This window comes from Mandrillus leucophaeus, unplaced genomic scaffold (assembly GCF_000951045.1).
Source record: "Mandrillus leucophaeus isolate KB7577 unplaced genomic scaffold, Mleu.le_1.0 Scaffold510, whole genome shotgun sequence".
Taxonomy (NCBI): domain Eukaryota; kingdom Metazoa; phylum Chordata; class Mammalia; order Primates; family Cercopithecidae; genus Mandrillus; species Mandrillus leucophaeus.
The window spans coordinates 319685-330951 of record NW_012105476.1 but is presented as its reverse complement, the minus strand read 5'-3'; the positions used below and the strand labels follow the sequence as shown (position 1 = coordinate 330951).

Sequence of the window (11267 nt, the reverse complement as noted above, 5' to 3'; positions counted from 1 at the left end):
TTTTTTTTTTTTTTTTTTTTGGAGACAGAGTGTCACTCTATCATCTAGGCTGCATGATTACAGCTCATTGCAGCCTCGACCTCCCAGGCTCTGGTGATCCTTCCACCTCAGCCTCCCAAGTAGCTGAGACTACGGGCGCATGCCACCACACCCAACTAATTTTGTATTTTTTTTTTGTAGAGACAGGGTCTCACCATGTTGCCTGGGCTCAAACTCCTGGGCTCAAGTGATCCTTCTGCTTCAGCCTCCCAAATGTTGGGATTACAGGCATGAGCCACCATACCCAACCACAAAGTTAAGAGTTTTTTTGGCCGGGCGTGGTGGCTCACGCCTGTAATCCCAGCACTTTGGGAGGTCGAGGCATGAACCCGGGAGGCAGAGCTTGCAGTGAGCCGAGATCGCGCCACTGCACTCCAGTCTGGGAGACACAGCGAGACTCCGTCTCAAAAAAAAAAGAGTTTGTTTTTCTTTTTTCTTGAGATGGAGTCTCGCTCTGTCACCCAATCTGGAGTGCAGTGGGGCGATCTCAGTTCATTGCAACCTCCACCTCCCGGGTTCAAGTGATTCTCCTGCCTCAGCCTCCTGAGTAGCTGGAACTACAGGCGCCCACCACCACGCCCGGCTGATTTTTTGTATTTTTAGTAGAGACGGGGTTTCACCGTGTTAGCCCGGATGGCCTTGATCTCCTGAACTCGTGATCCACCCGACTCGCCTCTCAAAGTGCTGGGATTACAGGCGTGAGCCACCGCGCCCGGTCTTCAAAAGAATTTAATGTCACAATAAGAATCATCTAAAAGTTACCTTTAAGGATGGGCGCAGTGACTCAACGGCTATAATACCAGCACTTTGGGAGGCTGAGACGGGCAGATCACCTGAGGTCAAGAGTTCGAGACCAGTTTGGCCAACATGGTGAAACCTCGGGTTTAATAAAGTACAAAAATTAATGAGGCATGGTGGTAGGCACCTATAATCCCAGCTACTCTGGAGGCTGAGGCAGGAGAGTTGCTTGAACCTGGGAGGTGGAGGTTGCAGTGAGCCGAGATGGCACATTGCACTCCAGCCTGAGCGACAAGAGTGAAACTTCATCTCAAAAATAAATAAATAAATAAAACCTTTACACTTTCAATTATCTTCCATTCCATTTTAAAAGCCACACGAGAATATTGAATATGGTTGAATAATTGAGACATGATATGATCAGCATTTGAAAATAGGTTAATCTTACGAACTGTGACCTACTATTTTGTTTCTGAAAGCCTAGTAACCAAGCCTTCTGCAGTTACATTTGCACCTTTTGCGTATGGTAACACATGCCTGTGTGCATTGCCTGGGTAGTAACACGTGCATGTGTGCATTGCCTGTGTACATACTGCACAAAAAGTTACTCAGTTGTGTTTGGTTGTATTTTGGTCTGACCATGGTCTTAACGATGTGGCATGTGTATATATAGTAAGGGATGTTCTCGAAGCGTGACTGCATCCCGTGATAGCACACAAGGAGGGACACTTAGCGAGTAGAGGGGGCTCAGCTGTGTCCCTGTGTGTGGAACCATGAGGGGAGGATGTGTTAGGGTGCCCATGGAGTAGTGGGTGATGCAACATAGCCACTTGACATCTAGTCCTGGCCCCTCAGTATTTCCTCATCCTGCTTGGGAGCCGCTTCTGCCTCAGACTTGCGGCCACTCCAGTGCTTTTGGAAGGCCCCAAGGCTCTTGGGCCACTCTCATTGGCAAAGGGCATCCTAGGCAGTGACCCTCAACCTTCTGTTACATGTATGAGTGGATTGGTGTGTGTCCTAACTCCCTGGTGATGATACATCTCTGACAGATGAGTGCACATTACTGTAGAACTTGGACTTGTTACTTACCTGTCAGTACTGTGGTTTAGGGTTCTGTTGGCTGAGTGGAATGGCTCACTTCCTCTCCTGCTGTATTTTACCCCTCAACAAAACTATGAATCTCCTGGTAACGGGATTCCAGGGAGACATGGACCACGTGTCATTAGGTTCTGCAAGATGGAGGTTTTCTTGGCTGGGCATGGTGGCATGTACCTGTAATCCCAGCATGTTGGAAGGCCAAGATGGGTGGATCACTTGAGGCCAGGAGTTTGAGCTATGATGGCACCACTGCACTCCACCCTGGGCAACAGAGCAACACCCTGTCTCTAATAAAAATTAAAAATTGTAATTTATTTAAAAAACTTTTCTTTATTGTGGATATTTCATGTCGTAAGAGAAAAAATGGAATTGTAAGGGTTTGTAAACAGACAATCCTGGGTTGATTTGCAATGCTACTTTTACAAATCTTCGGTTCTACAAGGGAAAGTCTGGTGAATTGCCCATTTTCATAAAAGCTGTGATAGAAATGTGTGGATGCCCTAAGTTAGGCCAGGTGGCTTTGCAACTTCTAGTGGTAATTTGTAACTTTATATCCTTTTTTTCTTTTCTGAATTTTGATCCCCAGAGCATCTCGTTCCCCGAGGGATTGAGGACTCCTGGCTCCCCATCTTCAGCGAATGCCTCCTTTTACTCACTCTCTCCCTCCACTCTGGTGCCCCCTGGCCTGCCAGAGTTTAAGGACAGCAGCAGCTCCCTCACAGAGCCCCAGGTTTCCTACATCAAGAGTCCAGCTGCAGAGGGGAGCAGTGGAGCAGTGGCTGGAGGCCCTGACACACCATCGGCCCAGCCCATCGGGCCCCCCGCACTCCAGCCTGGTCCAGGTGTCGGGTTTTGTCATGTTGTGAGCAGCTGTGGTTCTGTCTGTGCTGGGGGGCAGAGTTTCGGTGCCTTAGACCTAGACACAGGGAGGGCCGGGAGGGAGCTCAGAGCTGCTTGTAAAAATGACAATGGTGGGGATGACTTTACCACAGGCTCATTTCCTTCCAGTGGGGAGCACCGGTGTGACCGGCAGTGCCGTGGGGGGGCCCCTGCTTTCACATTGACAAATGCCCAGCTGCAGGTGTCTGAGGAGTTCATAGACGATGACCCAGCAGACATCTCTTTCTTTGCTGGAGGTTCTGAGGCATTTTCTTTTCCTTATGGCTCTGTAGTTCCACAGGAACCTCAGGCCTCTGCCCAGCCTCTGGTGGCCCCTCCTTTGTGTGGGCTTCCAGGGTCTGCTCAGTCCAGCCCAGACAGGTACTCCACTGAGGCAGTAGACATGAACACAGAAGACGATTTTGCATTTGAGGAAGAAAGTGACTTCAGTGGGAGCGCACACCCCTCAGACACCTCGGAGCTGTTTGAGGTGAAGGCGCAGGCCAGCCGGATGCAGCGCCTGCTGGGTCCCTCTGAGACCAGCTCACTGAGGAACAGCCAGTCTGAAAACAGCTCCCTCAATAACATGCCGCTGCGTGGTGGGCTGTCTTTGCACACATGCAGCTCAGCCAATCAATCTGAGGCCAGCTCCATGGTCAACTTCCCAGCCTACTCAGTCCGCTCCGAGTCCAGCTCGGCCTTCCAGTTCTCTGACATCATCGACCAGTTAGAGCAGCTCAGCTACCCGCCCACGACGGCCGAGGACTCCAGCAGCACAGGGTCAGACTCGTGGGACTCTGAAACCGAGGCCCCCCTAGACATAAGCCTTTTCTTCAGCAACCCTTTTGCACAGACAAGTGGAGAAAGAGTCCCTTTTGATTTACAGAACAATTTAAAGAATTTAACTCCAGGAGAGCAAATAGATAAAAACCCATCTTGACCACTCTGGGTTGCTTTACAAGGCAGCCCACTCACCCACACTATGTAGTTTAGAGCTCAGAATTGTTTGGTTTAAACATAGAAAGTGACTTCCATTTCATGGCTACGTATTCAATTTTTTTTTTTAATTTCCTGATTTATTATACTTCTTTGAATGTCAAAAAATTTGACCTCCAGCCAGTCCTCCTAGAGAGCCAATAAATTGGTCTTTATAGCTTGGTTTTTGGCATATGCTTTGATTCAAGTAAAAACTGGTGCTATACATTCTGAATGTTACACAGTTCTGTTAATGTTGATCTTCAATAGAATATGTGTGTTGCACTATTGATGCTGCTTTTCAAGATGAGCCCTGCTGCCTATAATTAACTAGGACACAGGTTTTGTCTCAATTGTCCAGCCACTGTGCTACTCAGAACCTTGAGTATGCCTCTACAGCCCTAACCCTGGGAAAGATGGACATAGGCCATGGCCTCCTGTGTGCTGTGATCAAACTCCTGGGACTCTGAGACCGTAAAGGCCCCTGTGGACATTAGCCTTTTCTTCAGCAGCCCTTTTGCACAGACAAGTGGAGAAAAAAGAGTCCCACTGGGAGTCTGGGGAGACAGTCATCCACTGCACTGGGGTTGGGAGTGAGGGGGTGCCTGGAACTATCCCCGTGCCAAAGGCACCATGTCATGTTTTTTTTAATTTTTTTTTAAAGGTGTCAAAGGGCCACTGCCTCATCATTGACTTGAGACCCAGAAATAGTGCTATATGTAGATAGTGGTCTTGGAGAGGCATTGGTTTAAAATGGACTTATGTAAGTGTGAGCTGTTTTCTTTTCTTCGGCTTAATTGGGAATATAGAAGATATATGGTTGCAAAAAAAGCAGAACCAGACACACCATGGGCATCATTCTGTCCCAGGACAGTGGGAAGGGTCCCAAGGGCAGGTGGGCTGAGGTGGCCCTGCCCACCCATCCAGCGTACCTGTACACACACACCAGGTGCCATGGGCCCTGCTGGGTACCACATGCAGAGCTTCTCAGTCTTAACCACCATGAAAGTCAAGGCTGATGTTCGTGGCACAGAGTGGGTGGGTCCATCCAGGGACGTCATGGGGAAACCACTGCCATGCAGCTCAGCACCGACAAGCGCCGGGCTCAGGCCAGCCCTGGACGACACTGTTGAGTGTGTCAAGTCCACAGCTAGGGTTTGGGGTTTTTGTTGTCTTTGCTTTCTGATCTTACCTAGTAGTGCAATACCACATTTAACGTTTAATTCTCTTCCCAGAATGTCTTGTGGAAACTTCACATTTCATTCCTGTTCACATTGTGAGATCTCTCATCTCTGATGTTTTGCCTGGATGGATTTACTGTGATTGATTGCACAGGGACCACATGGCTCAGGTGTCTGAGCCATCGAGGGCATCTTGTAAGGGCTGGTTTTCCTTTGCTCATCAGTGTTGGCTGGATGCCAGCAGGGGTTTTGTGGCTAACCACATCAGGCAGTTTCCTGTTTTTGTAGCTTTGTTATACCTAAACCGCAGTCTCATCATTTTGCTTATGCAGCTAGAACTTTCATTCTGTCTAGTTGTTATTCATGCACCTGCCATCTTAGTGCTTTAGGGGCCACTGGGCACAACTTTCTACATTGGCAAATACCTGCAACAATGTTGTGACAGACAGAAGCGCAGCAGTGAACCTGAGGTCAGGACGGGACTGTTTGGGAGGTTCTGCTTTTCTTACTGTCTCACCAAAGATAAACCTTGTGTTTGTGTGGTGGGGAGAAATGAGCATAGATTACGTTTAAAACGTTTTCCTAAGCCTTCGTATTCATATGGCAGCTGATGGTTCCTCTCTCCTTCATCAGTGTTGCCTGACGACTGTCCTTGCTGATGCTGGGAACTAACAAAGTTGTCTTTTTGTTTTTAAGGGAACCCACCTGGCGTCCGGACGGCAGGTTAGGTTTGGGTGGTTTGGAGCTAGCACTGCTGTGGGGCAGGGGTGGCCGCTCCCTGGTGAAGCTAATGCTGCGGAAACTGGAATATTCCTTCCTAAGGAGTGGGATCGTGCCCCCGCCCCCCTGGCAGAGGTATCTCATCACTCCCTCGTGTGCGAGATTCTGAATAAATTTTGTTCTCAGGCATCTTCTACTAGGCCTCCTATAGAATAGATCCTGTTGTTTTTGGTTTGTGTTAATGGAACCTCACTTTCTAGAGATAATTTTTTAGTTTTTTATTTAGGAAGTTTTCAAAAGATACAAAGCAGGAATATAAGGAACCCACATCACCTCCAATTCAGTGTTACCCACACTTGACCATGCTTGCCCCAGCTGTGCCTTTCTTCTTTCCTTGGGTATTTTGTTGCTCTAAAGTATTTTATTATTACTTTTTTAGAGACAGGGTCTCACTCCTGTCACCCAGGCTGGAGTATGATGACGCAATCACATCCCACTGCAGCCTCTACCTCCTGGGCTCAAGCCATCCTCCCACCTCAGCCTCAGAGTAGCTGGGACTACAGGCACTCACCACTGCACCCAGCTCATTTTTAAAAAACTTTTGTGGAGACAGATTCTCTCCATGTTGCCCAGGATGGTCTTGAACTCCTGGGCCCAAGCAGTCCTCCTGTCTCAGCCTCCCGAAGTGCTGGAATTGCAAGCATGAGCCTGGGTGCAAAAAAAAAAAAAAAATCAATCAAGGCTTTCTTCCGAGTTCCTGCTCACAGCCCTCCTACCCCTTTCTCTTTCGAGTGGGTTGTAATGTCCACCCAGAGGGGTTTAGAAACGGAAGGGAAGGCAAGCGTGTAGGCACCATGGCTTTAGAACCATAAGGAAGACATTTCCCAGTACAGATTCTGTCTTTCCACTTGTAACAGTTAGTGAGGCACCGACATTGCTTTTTTCCACCTTAATAAGACAGTTTACAGTGGTTAAATAGCAGAACACCCAGAGCAGTTCAGCCTGAGGCCATAGTGCCCTGCGGCAGCACTGGGCCCTGCTTTTCTTTCTGCTTTGTGCTGCGTGGCTCTTCTTCACGCCAGTGTTGGGTAATGCACAGCCTGAGAGGTGTGGCCTGATAAACCCTGAAATTGAAAAAAGTAGCAGATTTGACCCAACACTCCTGGAAGTGTCTGGATACAGCTCACTGAGAGTGTGGAGGTGAAAGTGCCTGCAAAATGTTGACAGTACTCTCTCAATCTATTGATCTCCTCAGTTACATCCAGAACCTTAAAGCTGCACAGTTGTCATGCTCCGCCTGCAGTCTCAGGCAGGGCGCATCAGGGGCTGCACTGGTAGCTCCCAGGAGGACTTACCCGTGGGTCACCGTCATAGCCAGGTGTGTCCACTCAGAGGGGACACGATCCTGCAGCAATCCCCTCCAATGAGAGGCCACCAGCAGACAGTGCCTGTTGTACCCATGAAGTCCACCACTAATTATATACTCTGCTTTAGGTAGAATATTTATTTTTATTAGCTGTCAATCTGTTTTTGTATTTGTTTCCAAAAGTCCAGGTACTTTATGTAGGCCAGTGGATAAATATTTCAAGTCTAACAGTAGCACAGTTATATGTTAATACAACTGACTACATGAAAAATATGTAACAGCATATGCTATGTAATTTTTCAAATCACTAGGTCTTGATATGTGCCTTTTTTATATTACCAAGAGATTCTCTAAATATGGAATTATATTAGGATTCTCTGTTCCAGTTAACACACGTTTTTAAATTAGTACTGATGATTGAGGGATGGACAATAGCACACCAAAAAGAGTTGAGTATGAAAAACTTAAACCTGTTGGTTAAGTCATTCCCATTATTGTCATTTTGCTGAGGGTGACTTGGTCCTTTTGAATTGCTTTGGTGTACGGGTATGTTCTGATTTTTCATGCAAACTCCTTGGCCATTCCACCGCTCTGAGGGGTAATTGTAGCACTTCACATGTGCTGTGGTTGTGATCACATGGAGACATGTATAGCATGTGTGTTCCTAGCTGGTGTGTGTTTATGTGACATTTGATGCCAATACATATGTCTTCAAGGTACGCTTGTTCCCTCCCAGCTCGTGGAATATCAAAAAAATTCATTGCTGGAAAAATTATTTCATAGACAAAAATGTTAATGTTCTCTTGGGGACTTAGAGTTGAAAATATTTATGTAGATTTGGTTCTAAAGTCCACAGAATCATATCTGCTGTGGTCTCCCTTTGGTGCTCATCTGGGGGCCACGTGTATGGAACATTCTGTCACAGGCGGCTGGAATGTGGGCAGATGCTGTTAGCCTCCCTCTCCGCTGGTGATCCATGCCTGACGTGTCCCCTAGTTCAAGAAGGCACCATCTTTTGCATGAAAACAATTGCGTTCCCCTAGGAAATGAAGAAAAAATGAGCTGGAATTTCCTTATACATTTGAACTTGTTCCTTTTTTAGAGAGACATTTTTGTTGTCTGCTTTGTGGTACTTATAAAATTTGTTTTCCATTGAAATTGCCATTTATAAATTTGCAGATCTGTACTAATTTAGAATTTTTTAATTGTTCAATAAAATAAGGAAATATTTACTGTGAATTTTTAAATGGGTTTTTTAGCTTTCTTTCCCTCTACTTCTAGTTTTGATTTATATAAGTTAAAGATTATTTTACATATTAATCCCTGAAGCAGCTGCGTATTTTTTATAACAGTGTCACTGACATGTTCATAGGCTTCTGAGCAACAAACAGGCAGCAGGCACCATATGACTCTTGTGCAGATTATCTTATTTTAATATGGATGGTGATGTCTGTGGAAGGCCAGCGGGGAAAGGTGCCTTGCTTCTTCTCGGTCTTAGCTCTGTCAGTGCTTCCTGGCCTCACCTGGTGTGGCCTGCACAGCGGAGCTGGGTGTCGGGGAGGACGTGCCATGCAGGCCCCCACCACACCCCACGGGGCAGGCCTGGTGTCCTTGCACTTTTACCGTTCACAGAACAGATGTTGTTGGCTTCTTAATTCTGAAAATGAGGTTATTATTGCCTGTTTTTTCCGCAGTCAGCCAAAACCCACCCTGTAAATTACAGGGGAGAACGTGAGCAAGAGACCTCTGCCCCAGAGTGCGGCAGCTCTGCGGGTTCTGGTCAAGGCTTTATTCCACTCTGAGCTTGAGCTTCGCTTTCGGCCAACACGAGTTTCTGCTGCCTCTGTGGAGTGTCCACGCCTCTCTAGCCCCACACGCGCCTGAGGGGGCGGGGGCTTTGGACTCTGCCTTCTGCTTTTGAGCCCTTTGAGGATAGGCTCCTCACTTACCCTTTTGGGACCTTAGAGCAGCACAGAGCTGCAGCCACTGATGTCAGGCGCCTCCGGGAAGGTGATGGTGCCTCCCCGGGGCTCTAAGGCACCTGCTGTCCAGTGGGCAGGGTGGCCAGTGAGCACCTGAGGCCAGGAAGGGAGGCACCTGGCGGTAAGCCCTTCCTGGAGCTTAGAATTGTACCTGCCACACCAGAGCAGAGGGGCTGTGGCGGCAGTTTTCAGAAGGCACTTTTCAGAACAAACTCATGGGTCTCCTCAGAGCCCACGGATGGATAGTTACTTCCCACTTAGAGGAGTGGGGAATGAATCCCAGGGGCCTCACTTAGCCCCTGACATTATGCTGGCCGTCCTCCCTAACCATCGCCCTCCTGGTCCTTGGGCCACCCCTGCCCAGCGCCCGCTGCCTAAGGATGAAGTGGGAGGCACCTGGGTGCATAAATCCTGATTTCAAGAAACTGCTCAAAAGCATTTCTGTATTAGGTCTATAAGTTGACTGATTTAGACGGTAAGAACCATGTGGCCCTTATGTTCTTGAAATATGTCAATTCAGATTATATTTCTTTCCTAATCCTAATAACCACCACCCTTTATTCAGTTTACTTTAATAGTTTGTTTTCAGGACCTTGCCTCCATTGTTCCAGTAAAAAGATTCATAAGCCAGAGCATGCTTCTCAAAGTTTTGGACACAATGTATTAGAACAAAAACATAGAGGCTCTGGAGCACCTTCACACATTCAAGAGGAGACCGTACACCTGGCAGACAGCAGATCGGGACAAATGGCCCAAAGCACAACTTGCTGTTACAGGTTAGAACACCTGCTTTTCTTGGGAAAGAAAATGTCTCGTTTATTTAGAGCAAAACAGGAAAGAAATAAAGATTATTGGGAGCACTTTGTGTGTTGATACAGCTCTCTGAACCATGTGAGAGCAGCAGCGGTGGTTCCACTGTGTACTGCCTACCAAGCCGTGGCCCAGGGCTTTGTGTGTCAGCTCGTTAAAACCCCAAATGGCCCTTTGGAAAGCTGTGCCACGCATCACATCTTCACATCCTGTCCTGTAGGCAGTGATGCCGGGTACGGAGGTGAACTAAATGCACAGTAAGAGATGAACCAATACCTGGACCCCTCGCCATTGACCATTTTTCTATCTCCCACTTGTATTCTTTGAGCCAGATTTTGTGTGAAAGCGACTCATGACATCCTCTTCCAATAGTGAAGCCAGAAATAATTTTGGGCTAACTCATCAGGTTCACGTTTACTTGGATCCCTTGGACAGTTCCACATTTTCCTTTTCTTCTGGAATTAACAATTCATTGATCGAGCCTCAGTTTCCTGTACCGCCTCTGAAGTTAACCTTCGACTTGACCTTGAATTTTGCCAACAAGAGCTGATTCTTCCTCCACTAATAGGCAAATATTTTCAAGAATCATTTGTTAGAGTTTTAAAGAGGAAAGTTGAAAAGAATGAAATAAAACTAACTTTACCTTTTTCTCTAAATGTGATATTTCTCTTTCATCACCTAGTTAGAAGAATAAAAACAGTGTCTTGAAGGAAAAAGTGAAGGTAAGCACAAAAGTTTAACATTGTGATTTTTAAATGACATTTCAGAAATCATGTGTTGAATATTGAGAAAATTCTGGAAGTAAAGAAACTGCCACAAAGAAAATCGCCTGCCAGACCGGGCGCAGTGGCTCCTGCCTGTAATCCCAGCACTTTGGGAGGCGAAGGACGGCGGATCACGAGGTCAGGAGTTCGAGACTGGCCTGGCCAACATAGTGAAACCCCGTCTCTACTAAAAATACAAAAAAAAAAAAATTAGCTAGGCGTGGTGGCAGGCACCTGTAATCCCAGCTATTCAGGAGGCTGAGGCAGGAGAATCACTTGAACCCAGGAGATAGATTGGAGTGAGCTGAGATCATGCCACTGCACTCCAGCCTGGGTGACAGCTTGGGTAAAGTTAGTTTTATTTATTTTTCCGTCTCAAAAAAAAAAAAAAAAATCATCTGCCAGAGATGCTCACTGCCGACAGTCTGAAATAACAGTTTTAAATTTTATGCCTTTTGGCCGGGAATCAGAACACTTTGGGAGGCCAAGGTGGGAGGATCATTTTAGCCCAGGGAGGGAGTCAGGAGTTCAAGACCAGTCTGAGCAACGTAGGAAGACCCCATCTCTACAAAAAAACTAAAATACTAGCTGGGCACAGTGATGTGTGCCTGTGATTCCAGCTACTTGGAAGGCTGAGGTGGGAGGATCGAGCCCTGGAGGTCAAGGCAAAGCTGCAGTGAGCCATGATCGTGCCACTGCACTCCAGCCTGGGCAA

General features: G+C 47.1%; 1 protein-coding gene across 1 annotated transcript in view; it reads left to right on the top strand.

Moving 5' to 3' along the window:
- The window catches only part of FARP2 (FERM, RhoGEF and pleckstrin domain protein 2), a 135921-nt gene that overhangs the window by 80954 nt on the left and 43700 nt on the right, over window positions 1–11267 (top strand). Inside the window, exon 13 of the mRNA XM_011996370.1 lies at window positions 2462–2717. Coding sequence (XP_011851760.1) covers window positions 2462–2717 — 256 coding nt within the window. The remainder of the gene's footprint in view (window positions 1–2461; window positions 2718–11267) is intronic.